The sequence below is a fragment of the Dipodomys ordii genome, unplaced genomic scaffold, assembly GCF_000151885.1.
Source record: "Dipodomys ordii isolate 6190 unplaced genomic scaffold, Dord_2.0 Scaffold94, whole genome shotgun sequence".
In the NCBI taxonomy this organism is placed as follows: Eukaryota; Metazoa; Chordata; class Mammalia; order Rodentia; family Heteromyidae; genus Dipodomys; species Dipodomys ordii.
This window is the reverse complement of record NW_012267310.1, coordinates 559,475-577,276: the sequence shown is the minus strand read 5'-3', so window position 1 is coordinate 577,276 and position 17,802 is coordinate 559,475. Positions and strand designations below refer to the sequence as shown.

Genomic DNA, 17,802 nt, shown 5'->3' with positions numbered 1-17,802 from the left:
AGCCATAAATAGTGTTCCTCCTGATTCATTTTTAGTCTTGGAAAGAGTTCAGTTTACTTTTTCTATGTAGTTCAGATATTAAGGTGGAATAATCCAGGAAAAATTAACGATATTAGATATTGCATAATTCATTGCACAGTGAATTCCTATAGAGATGACTTGTTGGAAGTGGCGCTTTGGCTCAGTAGTAAAGTGTTAGCCTTAAGCACAAAGAGGCTCAGGGACAGCGCCCAGGCCCTGAGTTCAAGCCCCACAACCGACCAAAAAAAAAAAAAACCTATGAGATGACTCATATATTTCCCAATTTAATTTCTCTTTTTGTGAGAAGAAATTTCCTCCATGAATAACTAGTTAAGTGGCATTTTAGAAAAGTAACACCTAAGTAGGGGAAGGGGACAAAAGAAGGCGCGAAGAGGTGAATATATCAAAGTATATAAGTATACAAAAGTGACATAATGAAACCCATTATTTTATACAATTAATATCCATTAATAAAACTTGTAAAACAAGGAAGTAGCGCTGTGGCTCAAGTGGTAGAGTGCTCACCTTGAGCTGAAGAGCTGAGGGACAGCGCCCAGGCCCAGAGTTCAAGCCCCACAACCGACAAAAAAAAAAAAAAACCCTTGTAAAACAACTTAAAGAGAAAAAGAGCAGAAATAATTTTAGCTTTGCACATCCACAATTATGTTTCTGTAACACTTTAAAGTATGAGAAGTTTTCTAGATTGGTTTGTTCATAAATGTTTTCAAACTTACTTTGGCCTGCCAGTTTTGGGAGGGGGGAAGCCCAGTTTGATCCCTCATTTTTTTCCAATTCCCTTGGGCATAATTGGGAATTGCAGAGCTTAAGCCCTGAAATCGAGTGTTAATTTCATCTCCTGCTCCGCCCCCATTCCTGTTGGCATTGAACAGTTCCATTTTGCCACCTAGTGGTTCTGGCTATATAAATATTTTATTGTGCTAAGATTAAAGCAGGCTATTTATGTGTTCTTCTCTGAAGACCCCTTTCCCAAGAGGCCTTGACAGCCAGCTGGAGTCCAAGGGGGTGAATCAAGCAGTCCAATACTCAGGCAGTCTAGAATACACTAACTAGAATAAGATTATTTAAGATAGACCAATGGTCTATCTTTGTCTCTCGGAATGACAATGAGTTTGTTCTTTATCATTAGGAGACCACATTGAGGCAAGGTAGGCAAACTCCTACTCTTTTGAAACAATTTTAACAATGTTTGTGATGAATTTCTGCCTGTAAAGCAAGATGACTTGTGTGTGGTAAATAAATACGGCTCATTTATCATGCTAAAGGATCTTGGAAAAAACTGCTTTATGATAAGGAGGAGATGATAATATTTTCCCCATTACCAACTTTCCTTTACCAAAAGAGCCCCAAGTATGTAAGAGGTATAAATCAGATGCAGTACAGTATTTAATTTATAGTGAGTCATTAAAAGGACTCAGATGAAATATGTGTTCAGTGGAATAAAAAATAAAAATCCTTGTGAGGCACCAGTGGCTCACACCTATAATCCTAGCTACTCAGAAGGCTGAGATCTGAGGAGCATGTTTTGACCCCACCCCAAGCAGACCAAACCTAAAAGATTTTTATTTCCAATTAATGAGCAAAAAAAGCCAGAAGTAGGGGCACAGCTTAAGTAGCAGAGCACTAGCCATGAGCAGAAAAGGCCACGACTTCAAGGCCCTTAGTTCAAAGACCACCCCTCAATTTTTTTGGCACCAAAAAAATATTTTGGCATCTGAGACAGTCTAATTGAGCTTTTAATGCCAAGTACTCATCTTTGAGACTGATCATATGAGATGTTTGTCAAGCACCAAGCAAACCTATACATCTATAGCGTGCTTTGTGCTTTATCTATTTCCAAAGTCATCTTACAGACCTGAGGCTAGTGCACCTATGAGGACCTCAGGTAAGGAAACAGTTGCAGTCTATGTAGGTAAAGATGAAATACCAAGTGATATATTTTGGATAATCTCATACTTGAGAGAAAGGATTGAAGGAGAAACACTGTAACATATCTGCATATCCCTCAATTTAAAATTATGTCCCACATCCTATTGCTTGCATTTTAAACCAGTATTCCAACAAATAAAGTATAAGCTTCATGTCCTCTAGGCCTTAGAAGAAGTCACTGGTGGAAGGAGTTCCAAGCCTGGCCACACTCCGAACAAGGGCATATAAATATCACCTCTTAATGAGAGGGGTATCCAACAATTCCAGACCTTATTTTATAATGGCTACAAGATGGAATCAAGGTCCTTGTGAACTCCCTTTTTTATTTGTATAACATAATATAATATCCAATGACCCCTTATTTGTAAAAAAAAAAATTGTGGTTCTGGGGTTTGAACTCAGAGGTATTTTCTGTTTTTTTGTTTGTTTTTGTTTTTTTGTCAGTCGTGGAGCCTGAACTCTGGGCCTGGACGCTGTCCCCTCAGCTTTTCAGCTCAAGGTTAGCGCTCTACCACTTGGGCCACAGTGCCACTTCTGGCTTTTTCTGCTTATGTGGTGCTGAGCAATCGAACTCAGGGTCTCATGCGTGCAAGGCAAGCGCTCTACCACTGAGCCACCTTCCCAGCCCTGAACTCAGAGTTTTGTGCTTACAATGAAGGTATTCTACCCCTGAGCCATGCTTGCAACTCTTTTTTGTATTGCTTTTTGAGAAAGGGTCTCACTTCCTGCCTAGGTGCATACCTGGACCACAATTCTTCTGTTTTTTAGGCTTTTTAAAAATTTTTCTGTTCTAGCTGGTATGAAAAGTGCACCACCATGCCCATTCTTCCACTGAGACATAATTCACAGATTTGTTTGCCTGGGCTGGCCTGAAAACCATGATCTTTCCAATCTCAACCTCCCACATTGCTGGTATGATAAGTGTGAGCCATCATATCTAGCTATTGGTTGAGAAAGGGTCTCGTTGGTTGTACTCAAACCACAGTTATCTAAATTTTAGTCTTCCAAGTAATTAGGATGACAGATATGAGTCACAGTGTCCAGCTTATTTGTATCTTTTGATGAGTAACTTATTTATTTCGACACGTTTCCCATCCACACTCAGTGATGTCTTACAAATATTTTTATCCCTCAGGAAGCCAGCTCTAAAATATCAGAAAATATTAGTGATGTTCTTCAGAATTAAGGCTGGATAGGCAAACAAATTTAGTGACATAGACTGAAAATGACTTGTTGTATTTCTGAGCAACACATATTAGCCTTTCTAAGCAACACGTATTAGCCTAGTAACACTAGTATACATACATCATAGGGAACAAAACATCCAACACTTTCACAATACCTCATAAATGTTTAAATACTAGTATGTCTAATACATGAATATGTTGGAAATGAACTATACAAATTGGGATGAAGGGGAGTTGGGTGGGTAAAAACTGGGAGAAAATGACACTGTTCATAAAGAAATGTACTCATTACCTGATGTAGATAACTATAGCCCCTCTGTACATCACCTTTACAATAAGAAATTAAAAAGTTAAAAAATGAAAATAACGTGCACACACACACATACACATATGAATACATGAATAAAGAAAGTATCTTCTGGGGGCTGGGAAGGTAGCTCAGTGGTGGAGTGCTTGCCTTGCATGCATGAGGCCCTGGGTTTGATTCCTCAGCACCACATAAGCAGAAAAATAAAAAGCCGGAAGTGACGCTGTGGCTCAAGTGATAGAGCGCTAGTCTTGAGCTGAAGAGCTGAGGGACAGCACCCAGGCCCAAAGTTCAGGCCCCACGACTGGACCCAAAAAATAAGAAAGTATCTTCTGATCTGTATTATCCTTCACCTTCTAGGTACCACGGAGAGGAAACATGAAATGAAGAAGATACCTCCTGAAAGACCAGAAACCCTTCCAAACAGAACAGAAGAGAAAGGTATCAATTCAATTCTTTGTTGGCACTTCTAGAATAACAAGACATGAGACTGCTGCATGGCATTAGTCCAGATTCCACAGAATGTGCTTTTGCTTTGGAATATGGTGATATTGTAGGTTTGTTTAGATTATTTCTAAACAGCTTGTTCCAAAGGAACTAGAGGAAGGTTATGTGACACTATTTAGGGCCATAGTTTCTCATCAAATGAAAACCAGTTAGCCCAATCTCAACACATTAAGGTTCTTCAGCATCATCCCTGCCATCACCACTTTGCCACACACCCTGATGTTGGTGAACTATAAGTTCTTTCAGGGCCCAAAGTATTTAACAGTCTCCTCCCAAGTCCCTCCCCCTGATCTCAGTGCCCTCGGTGCTCATTGAATGGTAATAGATGGACTTGGCTTAGCAAACATCCTATCCAGACAGATGAAAACCCTCTCCCTCAACCACTGCTGGGACATGTGTTATATGCCCATATCTTTGAGGAGAGGGAGGATGGCATGAAAATACTGAGGAAAAGCAACCCAGTACTTGGGAGTTTCCTGAAAGTGGTCAGAAATGTCATTGGCAGTGAAGTGGTTTAAATCTCACATAGTCAGGTTTACAAATGTGCTTGATTCCCACCATTCTGAGTGTCTCTCCTAGAGAAATCTGCATGCTATGGAAGGACTCATTTTATTAGGTGCCCAAGATTTGATTGATCACACATTTTATGGGGAAAGTGCTATGCTATTATTATAAACAGGAGGCCAAGCAAATTCCATTTTTAAAAGTAGTTATTTTGAAGTCACAAGAGAAATACTGAAATAATGAATATAATTATTTAGAGATACTCCTCAGTGGCCTCATGAAATTTTATGGTGACGTTTAATATTTCATAACAGCCTGCTAAAAGTTTTACCAACATTGCAAGCTATTAAGAACCTTTACCTATTACCTTTGCAGTGTGGTGAAGGCCAAGTTGTGAAGTTGTGAAGGCTGAGTCTGTGTCACTGAGCAGAAAAAACTTAGCAATGGAATGTATGCTTACCAATTACTTTTTGATAAAAGCATGCATTCTGAAATAACCAAACACAATCACCTGACCTCATGGAGGATACATGACTAGTGTCTCAGTACTAGGTACTAGCCAGGCTCTGTGATGCGCATGCTTCCTACACTAATCCATGCTGACTAACCTCGAGGATGACATGTGAACAGCCACACTCCTTGGCTGGCCAAGTGGCTATGTAACTCCTGCTTCTTCCTCCCCACTCCCCTCCCATTAGTCTTTGTTTTGTCTAGGATAATAGGCCAGGGAGGCAGAAGCCCTAACCCATTTCTGGTCAAAAATAGAAGAGAAGTCAGAAAAACCAGTACTGCCCAGAGACTTGTCCCTGGGAGGTCAGCTCCAGCACCCTCTCCCATTCATCCAGCAAGTTGCCAGAGTTCCTGTCCTTGTAAGAGAAGTCACCTCTGCATTTCAGTTGAGCTCTAGATATCATCCTTAAAGAAAATGTGTTCCTAGCATTCCTGGTTAGAGTGCATTTTCCCACAGAAACATCAGAAGGAAAAGCACAAGGATACTTGATAGAGTTCTTAAAATTTTTGCTAATTGATGTAGGGCCCCAAATGACTGTAAAAGCTGTTCACTCAAGTGAACACAGAGAACCTTACTTGTACTCCAGTGGGCAACTCTGCGAACCCATCTTTAGTAAGAAGATTGTGGATGTGTGCTTCTTTTGTTTGCACCACATGTGGGATGAAGTGAGTTGAGAACAGAAAACTTGATGCCATCACTTAGCACAGCCCAGCTTAGCCACCACATCTCAATAGCTCTGACTCCAAAAAGCTTTGGAAACCAAATATGCCAGAAGTCCCAAGTTCAAACTGTGTACAAAGAAAATCCTGAACAAATTAGTCCCTGAAATGCTCCCCCTTTCATTGGCTCATACCCTTTTCAGAGGATAACATGAGAAGAACCAGGCCTATTCCCTTTCTACACCCAGCAGCGGTTCTTTTGGGCCATTTATCAAACCCATCAACCATCTGCTAAGCATCTGCCATGCACCAGCACTGTATAGGCTCTTAAGGAAATGAGCAGACATGGCTCCTGCTGTTGGAGGCCAGCAGCCTGGGTCTGTGCTGAGCATAAATACCCCCAGAAGGCCTATGTATTTAGGGCTGCTCTTCAGTGCTCTGAGAAGGAGAGAAAATGACAATGTCACTTTTCAGCCAGGCTTTGGAAGGAGAGTAAAAGCTGGTGGGCGTGGGGAAGGGGGCGTTACAGGGGCCAAAATGTCACTCCAGACAGACGACTCAGCATAAGCAAAAGCATGGGAAGGAGAGTATAATTGCTACTCTTTACCAACTACCAACCTCACCTTTAGAAATGGCATCAGTAATTTATTTAAAAGCAGGAGCATTCACCATTTGCATCTAAGTATTGTCACTTATACTGCCTCTCTGTTTTTTTGATGTTTTGTCAATGACTTAAAGAAAGACCAGAGAGAGAGCCAAAACTGGATTTGCAGAAGCCCTCGGTTCCTGCCATCCCACCAAAAAAACCTCGACCACCTAAGAGCAATTCTCTTAGCAGACCTAGTGCGCTGCCTCCGAAAAGGCCGGAGCGACCAGTGGGTCCGCTGACCCACACCAGGTAGTGCTTCATTCTTATTGGAAGTGGGGTCAGGCATGTGGCAGACCCAGGACATATGGGGCCTGGGTTTGAAGGCTGTAGACTTTGAAAGGGAGGGAAGGAGAGGGAGGAGAGTGGGGATCAACTTCCCTTTTCTACTCTCTAGCAAAATAATCTGATGATGCCAGCTGTTGCTGTCTGGGGTAGGAAGGGAGGCACGGTCAGGAGCTAACAGTCTGGTTTTCAGCATCAGTACAGGAAGATTGAGAAGCCAGCATCTAGGCCCTGTTCATACACAGGACATTTCCCTGGGCTTGGTTAGAGCAAGGGCAGCAGCCCTCTAGAAATCCTCTAGATGACCTACTGGTCTTAGGTATCTATGGGTATGCACAGTTCACTTGCAGATGTGCACCCTGACCCTCTCTCTCTGGGTGTTTGGCCTTTTGGTATCTAGCCTGTCCTGGAACCCTGGAGCTGACGTGGAAGAGATTTTCTTAGTGTCTGCGCTCTAAGACCTCTAAAATCTAGGGACATGACTTTTTCAGGCATGCATTTGACATGTAGCTAGCAAAATGAAAACTGGATACATGTTTTAGGAAAGTGAAATCAGAGTTAATAGTATGAGATTGCCATGGGATAGATACTCACCGAAGAGCAAGAAACTGTTGCGTTCTCTCTAAAAAGTTTATTGCTGGAACTTTCTGTCATTGCACATATACCCTGCACATGATGATGTGACCCACTAGAGCAAAACAGTGACACCCCCACTCAGAGGTCTTTATGTGTACGTGTTAACACACTGCATTCTTGTTCTTACAAGTGAACTGCATAGTAAGAATTGGGCAGGGCTTTTGAACTCTCATGTTCAGGTCAGGCAGACCTCCAGGTTCGAAACTCATCTCACTTCAGAGGACTGCGAGTCTTGGCAAAGTTCCTGTCTCTATCACCTCACTTTCTCTACCTGTCCTAAGCATAGATTCCCATGCCTGTAAATCAATGACATTGTCTTTTTATTGCTGCCTATCACACTGTGTACACTGCAATAAGACAAGAAGAGTGTTTACTTAATATTTTTAAACCTTGGTACAGTAATGTGCCATTTACCTTCATAGCCATTTCCAGTGCACTATCTAAATGGTATCGAGCACATTCATACTGCTGTGTGACCATTGTCAGGACTCTTTTCCCCTTTGAAAACTGCATCTCGGTACCCATTATACAGTAGCTCTCTATTTCCCCCTCCCCATAGCCCTGGCGGCCACCAGTCTACTTTGTGTCTATGAATATGACCTCCAGATCCCTCAACAGAAGTGGAACCACATAGTGTTTGTCTTTTTTTTTTTAAATGACTGTCTTATTTCACCTAGAGTGACATCTTCTGTTCATCTTGTGTTGTAACATGGCTCATTTACTTCTTTTAAAAATGCTTTGTCTTTTTTATTAACATATTAGCTATACAACGGTGGGGGGGGGAGAACTCCATTGTAAAATTTCCATGCATGAATACAATCAATTTTCCCCTTATATCATTCCCCCTGCTCTTCAGTCCCCCTTCTAATATAATTTCAAGAGGTTCCTCTGTTTTGTTTTTGTATTTGATTACAAACTGTTTCAACAATATCCATTTCTTCCACCCTTATTAGCCCAAAACACTCTCATTAGTACAATGAGTACCTCCTAAGAGAGCCTGTTTCTCTTAGTCCTCCCCGACCCCTTGTTGATCAGCAGCTTTCACTGCGGTTCTTTTATGGTGTTTTTATATATAGTTGATGTGTATCTCAAAATTATTCACCAATCTTTCTTTCTTTGCTTCTTGCTTTCCTTTTTTCTCCTACATAATTCCTTAGGTAGACTCATGTTCTATAGCCATATATGATTATGTATATATATATGTATGTATGTCCATGAATATGCATGTCTTTTAAGTCTATGTTTCACAAACGAGTGAAAAACCTCACAATATCGTATTTCTATGATCATTTACTTTTAACATTAGCCCACCACTCCCAGTTGCCCAAATATGGAAGCAGTTCAAGATGTAGATGATTGAGAGACCTATGACTGTCATCCCAGCCAGAATAGGGAACACCCCCATGCCTGCATGTGAAATACCTGCTGCCCAAGTACAGAATGACAGGTGAATCAGGCGCTGCTCACATGGGCTCACACATCCTTGACATGAGCACAAAGTCCCCAGGGGCTACACCCATTTCAATGAACACAGTAAGTTCCCAAAACATGACTGTTGCCCTTTGTATTATTGATCTAAGGGAAAGAGAAGTGGAATTCTCACCACTTCCTTGTCTCCTAGACTTGCTCTCAGCCCTCTTGTTGTAGGATGGAGTCAGCTTTGCAGGCCAGGGGAAGCAGCTCCGCAGCTTCCCTCGGAGCCCACACAGGTTCCATTTGCCTCCTGCATCTGCTGAGCTCTTCTCAGTTTACACTTGTCAAATCCATGTGTCAGAAGGGTGGGCAGCCAAGGAGGGTACACACTGGGACTCTGTACAAACACCAGTAGAAAATACAACTTCTTTTATCTTTTGATTATTATTATTTATTATCTGTAAGTAGCTGTACAGAGGGATTTCAATTCAACATAGCAATTTATGAGTACCGTGTATTTTGGTGTGTTACCTCTTTTTTTCATTGTTTCTACACACACACACCCAATCTATCCCAAATACATCCCCTCAAGTTACTGGCTCCATTTGCACATATGGACATGTTATCCATCCCTGTCATCTGAGCAGTCTGGGAAAAGGTGGCCAGCTCCCAGCCACTCACCTGGTGGCTGCCCAGTCCCAAAGGCATTCATTTGTAAAAGGGGAGGGGAGAGAAGAAAGATTCATTTGTAAAAGGGGAGGGGAGAGAAGAAAGACTCAGGACTCCCGCAGTCTTACCTGGCAATTACTCAGTAGGTTGCTAGTTCCCAGGCAGGCCTGGGAATTTGCATGTCTAATAAGCTCCTGGGTGCTGCTGCTGCTGGAGCCCACACTTTTGAGAACCACCGTGGTTGTAGATTCTCTCACGTTAGTGATTGTGTTTACCTCTCCTTTTATGAGTACTTCTCATACCCTTGTATTCCCAAGCATGTCTTCCTCTTAGACTGTCTTCCTCTAGAAATTTCTCTTACCTCTCAGGATTGCTCTCTTCCAGATGCCAGATACCCACACACCCTCGGACTCTTTCACCAGATTTAAAGCAGATCAAGAATGTGTTTTGTCATCTCCACATGCCTTACAGTGTTGAGCATATGGTAGTGGCTCATTTAACTAACACTTGTTGGATACCATGGTTCATTTCAAGGGGGAAGGTGCCTGTGCTTATATTTTGTTCCACTTTGCCTCTCTGTCTGTCTCCCTTCCCAGCCCCCGTGCAAGCTCTTTAGCATATGTGTCTGACATTCTAAGTAGCCTAGAGTGCCATAGATTTCAACCTACAAAACATTTTGAAGATCAAAGAAAAGCATAGTACAGACAGACATTGTGTGTGTGTGTGTGTGTGTGTGTGTGTGTGTGTGTGTGTGTGTGTGTGTGTGTGTGTGTGTAGCTAAGCAGTTACATTGGACAATCAGGGTATATATTGGTTTGTGAACATAATTTACTCTGCCAAATTAGTTGAAGTAGGAATATTAACTGAATTTAAACAGTTCCATGTCAGTGTTTCTCTGAAGAAAGGGTATTATGAGCTGAGAGAACCCTGATCTTCACCAGCATTTACCTGACCAGATGGATGGATGGATGGGTGGCCAGCCAGCCAGAGGATGGAACAAAAGGACACACAGTAATTGTTGGCAGCTCTTCTTGGGAACTAGGCATTGCAGCTCCAGCTGCTATGTCTGGGCTCATGCTTCTCCTCAGCAGCCAGAAAGCTTGCTGCCACATAATGATTTCTAAAGAGCCCAATTTCTTCTTTTCCAACAGAAACTAGAATCTTGGAGAACTAGAAAATGTGTAAGTTTAGGAAGAAGGATAGTCTTTTTAAAGATATGTTCACTTAATATTAAGAGCCAGATGTCTTAATAAGGGTGGAGCTCAGGTATTCTCATTCAAATTTTTTTTTCTCATTTTGTGTGTGTGTGTGTGTGTGTGTGTGTGTGTTTGTGCGCGTGCACGCGTGCGTGCATGTACACACGCATGCACGGGGTAGGGGGGGATCTTGGGGCTTAAACTCAAGGGCTAGGCACTTACCCTTGAGGTTTTTTGTTCGACTACCGTTCTACCACTTGGGCCATAGGTCTGGCTTATTGGATTGTTATCTAGAGATAAGAGTTTCATGGGCTTTCTTGCCTGGGAATTTATACTAAAAAATTATGAAAAGCTAATAATGATAGGAGATTACATAGAGATAGCTCAGTTATAATTTCACAGCTGGTAAAGGTGACCTTTCCTACCTTGTCCAGTCTACCATATAAATAAGGTGATGAGGGTTCTAAGATCATTCTGTCTACACTGTTTTTTACACATAATTGGAGGTCCAAGATATAAAACTTACTTTTTTATATTTAATTTTTTTGTCTTTTTCTTTTTTGGTACTGGGGATCGAACCCAGGACATTGCACTTGCTAGGCAAGCGCTTTGCCACTGAGCTACATCCCAGCCCACTTTTTTATATTTAAAATCGAAAGGATAGATTTCAAATAACTGCCTATACCTGCATCTTTTTGAATGGCTATGTATAGGTACATACATGATATATGACACTGTGTATCTAATAATGTATATTATTGACTTAAAAAAGTGATTCCAAAACTGAGTGCCAAGAAACATGCCAGTCGTTCTAGCTACTCAGGAGCCGGAGATCTGGAGGATCACAGTTTGAAGCCAGCCCAGGCAGAAAAGACCATGAATCTATAAGTCCATATCCATCAAAAAGCAGAGCTAAAATCATGGCTCATGTGGTAGAGCACCAGCCAAGCAAGCAAGCCAAGTGAGTTTGAGGCCCTAAGTTCAAACCCAAGTACTATAAAAAGTTGCTTCAAAAATCTCTGTGAGAAGTTCTAAGGAAGGAAGGGTACACAAGGAAAAAGAAAAAGAAAAGCTTAAGGAAATGGTAGAGAGAAGCAGGTTAACATCAACTCTAGAAATTGCAGGCAGTGAAAGATGGCAAGCTAGAAACCTGAAGAGCAGAAGTCTCAAGGAAGGGGGAATATAGTCCTCTTCAGGCCAGCACACCAGGACTGAAGCATAGGCAGCATCTCGTAGAAGCACCAGCATACTCATTATTTGGAGGAGATTGGGAATTGAGAGGGCACAGTTAATTTCTGGAGCAGAGGACTCCCAGAGACGACAGGGAAAAGCACCTTGTCATATTGTATGTCTTTTCTTTTGTCGATTGTGGGGCTTGTACTCTGGGTCTGGGCACTGTTCCTCAGCTCTTCGGCTCAAGGCAAGCTCTCTACCACTTGAGCCACAGTGCTCCTTCTGGATTTCTGGGGGTTCATTGGAGATCAGAGTCTCACAGACTTTCCTGCCCCGCTGGCTTTGAACTGTAATCCTCAGATCTCAGCCTTGTGAGTAGTTAGGATTATAGGCGTGAGCCAACAGTGCCCGGCATCACCTTGTCATATTGTAAGCATGTCTGCATTACTTCCTGACCTTATTTCATTTGTATATAAAAACTCTTTTCACTGACATGTAAAATGAATTTTACTTGCTACAGCAGCAGGATTTAGCCCTGGCTGAATCACATTGATTTTCCTGCCACTGATGGCCACAGTGATGCACTGAAACACTGGGAAGTATTAACTCTTCATACATGCATAGTGCCATTTGATTTCCATCATACTTTTTCCATGGACTGTTGCTTTCAATGTTCTCCTTCCAAGTGGCACCCCTCAAGTGATTCTCAGAGTTGAATGATGAATAGTTTTCTCTCCTCTAGACATTGTCTAGGAGCTCAGCCTAGCATCTTTAAAACCCCTTGAGTCTCTTTGAAATGTTAGGCTGGCAGATTACAGATGAGGCTGTGTGTGTGTGTGTGTGTGTCTAGGAGCTCAGCCTAGCATCTTTAAAACCCCTTGAGTCTCTTTGAAATGTTAGGCTGGCAGATTACAGATGAGGCTGTGTGTGTGTGTGTGTGTGTGTGTGTGTGTGCGTGTGCGTGTGCGTGTGCGTGTGCGTGTGCGTGTGCGCGTATGTGTGTGTGTGTGTGTGTGTGTGTGTGTGTGTGTGTTGGTCCTAGAGCTTGAACTCAAGGTCTGAGCACTGTCCTTTAGCTTTTATTGTTACCATTTGAGTCACAGCACCCCACTTCTGGCTTTTTTGTGTGTGGTTAATTGGAAATAAAAGTCTTACAGACTCTCCTGTCTGGGCTAGCTTCAAACTAAGATCCTCAGATCTCGGCCTTCTGAGTAGCTAGAATTACAGACGTGAACTAGTGGCTGGCATTATCTTTTTGCCTGGGGAGCAAGCTGTGGTTTAGAGGGAGGCTTTCTTCCAAGAATCCCTATAGAGTCTGTGCAAAGAACAGAGATTTGGAGAGGAGTTGAGTGAGCAATGCCCCATCACTTTCTGATGTGTCTTCACCATCTATAAATAGCAGAGCTTGTTTGTCCTCATCTGGACAAGGACATGCAGTGCAGGGGGATCGCTGCCAGGAGAACTACTCTGGTTCCTACTTCTTGTGCCCTTGGCCTTGCTGTCATCCCACACTTAAGTAGGACCACATTTGTCATAAAAGTGCCTGTGATGTGTGGGACATTTTTTGGCTATTAGCTAAGTAGGTAGCACCTCCACAGATGTCAGCAGAGCCTTAAGTCTGTGTTTCTGGGAAAGGAGTATGGTGAGGGAGACTCCATCTGATAGAAAGAGAAAAACCATCATTGCTGATGCTCCTATTTTTCCCTTAACTGATGGAAGATTCCAAGGTCCAGGGTAGCCACAATACAGCACCGCAGGGCAGAGCACAGCTGAAAGACTGACCCTGCATCTGCCATCTTCACAGATGGGCTGAGCCCTCTGCTAGCTGTTAATTTGAGAGAGAGAAAAAAAATTCTCTTGGAGCCTAAAACATGTACATGTGGATGCTCATTTTTGTTATTGCCATCCCAAGTGTGGTGGGAAAAGATTGAATTGGGCATCAAGAGCCTTCCATCTGGTTCCAGCCCTGCTACTCCATCAGCTATGTGGTGGTGTGCATATCCATCCTCCATCTAAGCATAGGACCTTTGTCTGTAAGAAAGTGGAGGCTGAAACTAGTAGTCTCTGTCTGGCTTTAGTGATTGAGAGCTGAGGTCTGAGATGTTGGGGCAGCCAGCCAGGAGAGCAGGGAGGGGTAATCACCGGTGTGGGCCTTACATACGAAGGTGCATCTTTGGACTGAGACCTCAGAGTTGGAGGAAGGAGATAGGGTAACTCAGGTGGTTTCTCTACAATCTGACATTTGACATCTGTCATCATCCATATTAGCTGACAGCTCCCTGGTGTTATGAGAGGTGGTGAAAATAGAGGACACCTAGCATGTGCCTCAGGACTCGCCTGCACCTGGGCAAAGGGGACTTCTCTATTTCTTTCCCTTTTCTTCCGAGCTTATCGCCCTCCTCCATACAAATTTTAAGACACCCAAAGGCCAAACATTTGCACTATAGTAATACATCATTTTTGAGGGAAGCGGGGGGTGGGGGCTGCTAAGATTCATCAGATGGACTTAGAGTCTTGCTCAGTAAGAATTGTTGCGGCTGCTCCTTTTCCCTTTACCCCCACTTACTTCTAGAAGGTTTGTGGGTTCTCCGTGTCTTTTTGTTGCTGTTATTAGTGCCATCGCAGATTTGTTTGCTCTCTTGCCTTGGCATTCTGTGCATTACAACAGCCTTGCCATGCCACATGTCTTGGCTTAACTGTCCCAACTTGGGCTAAATTGGGCCATGCTACTGGCTAAGTTCATGTTCTCAAGGGATATACACTTCCTGCCTGCTGTGTCTCAGGTCTAAGTGGGAAGTGCAGGCCCCATTAGATGCAAAATTTTCTGTTTATTATTAGCACTTCTTCACTCAGAAGCAAAAGCGATTTACTGAGCTGGCAGTGAGTTGGAGTGACCCAGGCTGCCTGGCATGCATGATGACTCACTGTCCCCATGGGCAGATCCTCAGCTTGGTAGACCAGGAGGCTGAATAATAAAGCAGCCTAGACAAGTGCTCAAGAGCTTAGGCTCTGTAATTCGAAGCAGTAGGTTCAAATCCGCCACTGTTTTTGTGACCATGTATTGACAAATAACCAAACCCTACTGATCCTCAGGTCCATTCTTTATGTAAGGAAAATCAGGCATCACAGGTGTGTCTCCTCAGGAAGCAGACATCCATGCCACAAAGAGAAGAAAGCAGGATTGGCAGAGGGAGGAATCAAGTTGCGATGCTATCTCCTCATGGGGTTTAGTCAGCCCTGGAGAAGGGAGCGCCCCAGTCTGTTCCTGAAGGGCACCAACAGCCAGATTCTGCCCAGGACAGCATTGTTTTTATTATTATTATTGTTATTATTTCTTCTTCTTCTTTTTCTTCCTCCTCCTCTTCCACCTCCTCTTCCTCTTCTTCTTGTTCTTGTTCTTCTTCTTCTCCGCCTCCTCCTCCTCCTCCTCCTTCTTTCTTCCTTCTTCCTTCTTCATTCTTCATTCTTCTTCACCAGTCCTAGGGCTTGAACTCTGGGCCTGGGCATTGTCCCTGAGCTTCTTTTGCTCAAGGCTAGCACTCTACCACTTGAGCTACAGCGCCACTTCTGACTTTTTGAGTAGTTTATTGGAGATAAGAATCTCAAGGACTTTCCTGCCCAGGCTGGCTTCGAACCATGATCCTCAGATTTCAGCTTCCTGATTAGCTAGGATGATAGGCATGAAAGACCAGCACCTGGCTATGCTATGATTCTTTTCATGGGATTTCAGGTTCTACTTTTCTCTCCTCGGGGCCTTGGAATGCTTCTTCCCTTCTGTTAACTTAGCTTCCTTGTGCAATAAAGCAAGGAGACTCTTCATTTCTAATTGCCTGTTCAAGCCACATATTTTAGTGTCTAATTAGAACTGTCAAGAAAAAATACACAAAAAATAGCATCATGTTGCTTTCAAAATTTAAAAAAATGAGCCAAAGCAACCTTGTTTTGATGTCTTTGGATAGATCATGCTGTGGATTGCTGGCCTTCTGTGTTTTTCTTTTATTTAATAGCTATGAACATAGAAACTTACGCTACAGAAACACTTTCAGTAGCTGGTAAATGACAGAGGATGGGCTTTTTCTTTTTTTTTTTTTCTTAGAATTCAGTAGCACCCTTTTTACCAAAATGGGACCCTTGTGTGGGGCAGACAGAGGGAGAAAGGAGATCATTGAGGGCTGCTTTCTCACTGGGTGTCAACCACTCCAGAAACATGCTTCAGTGAATCTCATAAGTTCTGGTATCTTTCAGAACTGAAATTCATCTGCATTGTTGTAAAGAAGCTATAAATACAGTGAAAGGCATTTACAAATAGTCATTGTAAAATGCTTACACACCCACAGTCTGAACACTGTCAAAACACCAGCTGCAGCTTCCCTACTTGGAAGGATTGGAACTTTTTTTAAACTACACCTACTGTGTTTTCAAAATAGGCATGTTTCTGGCCCTAGACAGAAGAGCGTTTCAGTCGAAGCCCATGCTTGACTCCTGGCATGAGGGATCAGAGTTCAGTTAGATGAACAGGATCCCAGTCTCCTTCTTGTGAAAATGTAACTGGAGCTTTAGAACCTGGAGAGGAATCAGTTGGGGATGATGGAGCCGAGCCTTGTTTCTTTAGGATGGTCCTTCATTTTTTAGGGTGTTAAACCATTCTATACAAAACCTTCAGGTGAATGACAGAGATAGAAGCCCCTCAGCAAAGTTTACTGCAAGTTACATCAAATGTCAATTGAGGGATAGCCATGTCAATGATTGCTTAGGATTTTGCTAAGATAGTAGTCTTTCCTTTTTATCCAGTGCTATGAGAACAGAGCTACCCAAATTGGGGATATAACCTCTAGTAGCTACAAGGTGTTTGTAGTTTTCTTTTTCATTTGCATGATATTCTTTATAATTGTAATTTTTGTAAAGATAAAATGTCCTTATAGCAACAATTTTCTATGGGTAGCCACCATGATGGAACACATTTAGTGTCTCAGTATTTCTCAAACATCGATGTTACATTTGTTTGCTCAGGCTACCATAGCGTACCATAAACTAGGTGGCTTAAACAACAGAAATTTAGGCAAGTGTGATGTCTCACGTCTGTGGTGTCTCATGTCTGTAGTTTTTCAGCTATTCAGGAGGCAAAGCTCTGAAGGATCAAGGCCTAAGGCTGGCCCAAGGCAAAAAAACCCAAAACACCTATGAGGCCCTCTGTGAAAAACAACTAAAGCAAAGCAAAAAACAAAACAAAACAAAAACAAACCTAAAACACAATGAAAACAACAGAAAACAAAAACAAATTTATTTTCTCACAGTTGTGCAAGCTAGAAATCTAACATCTTTTTTTCTGTGTGTGTGTGTATGTGTGTGTTTCTAGCCTCTCTGTGTGTCCAAATGCCTCTTCTTTTAAGGACACTAGATTGAATTAGGGCACATTTTTAACACAAGAGCCTCTTTAAAGGTCCTGTTTTCAGTTATAGTCATATTCTGAGGTCATATGGGGTTCAAATCTCAACATATGAACTCGGAGGGAACATAGCTCACCTCATGGAAAACATACATGGGGATATTTAAGCATTACTTTTTCATTTAAAAAGTATTTCAGTGTTACTCAAGTGGGAGAAATGCTTTGAGAATGAAGATACGTTGACATCCTAAGCCCTTCGAGGTGGGCCATTGGGAAGTGATCAGATCATATGGGTAGAAGCCTCATGATCAAGACAGAGCCCTTATGTATTAAAAAGACCTTTCAACTTTTCACCATAGGAGGACATAGTGAAAAATGTCCATCTGTGAACCAAGAAACCACCCTCACCAGATATTGAATCTGTTGGCATCTTGATCTTGAACTTCCCAGCCTCCTGAAATGTGAAGAATAAATTTCTATTGTTAGGGCTGGGAAGGTGGCTCAGTGGTAGAGTGCTTGCCTTGCATACATGAGGCCCTGGGTTCGTTTCCTCAGAACCACATAAGCAGAAACAAAAAGCCCAAAGTGATGCTGTGGCTCAAGTGGTAGAGTTGAAGAGCTGAGGGACAGCACCCAGGCCCAGAGTTCAGGCCCCATGACCAACAAATAAAAAAATTCTATTGTTAGTTGGTCATCTAGTTTATATTTTCATTATGTCTACCTGCAAGGACTAAGATAGGAGATTAGAAACAGAA

General features: G+C 42.5%; 1 protein-coding gene across 5 annotated transcripts in view; it reads left to right on the top strand.

Moving 5' to 3' along the window:
* Sh3kbp1 (SH3-domain kinase binding protein 1) overlaps window positions 1-17,802 on the top strand; it is a 337,484-nt gene that overhangs the window by 282,244 nt on the left and 37,438 nt on the right. For all 5 annotated transcript variants that reach the window (XM_013026512.1, XM_013026514.1, XM_013026511.1 and 2 more), the window contains 2 exons: window positions 3,823-3,903; window positions 6,382-6,541. In XM_013026512.1, coding sequence (XP_012881966.1) covers window positions 3,823-3,903; window positions 6,382-6,541 — 241 coding nt within the window. The remainder of the gene's footprint in view (window positions 1-3,822; window positions 3,904-6,381; window positions 6,542-17,802) is intronic.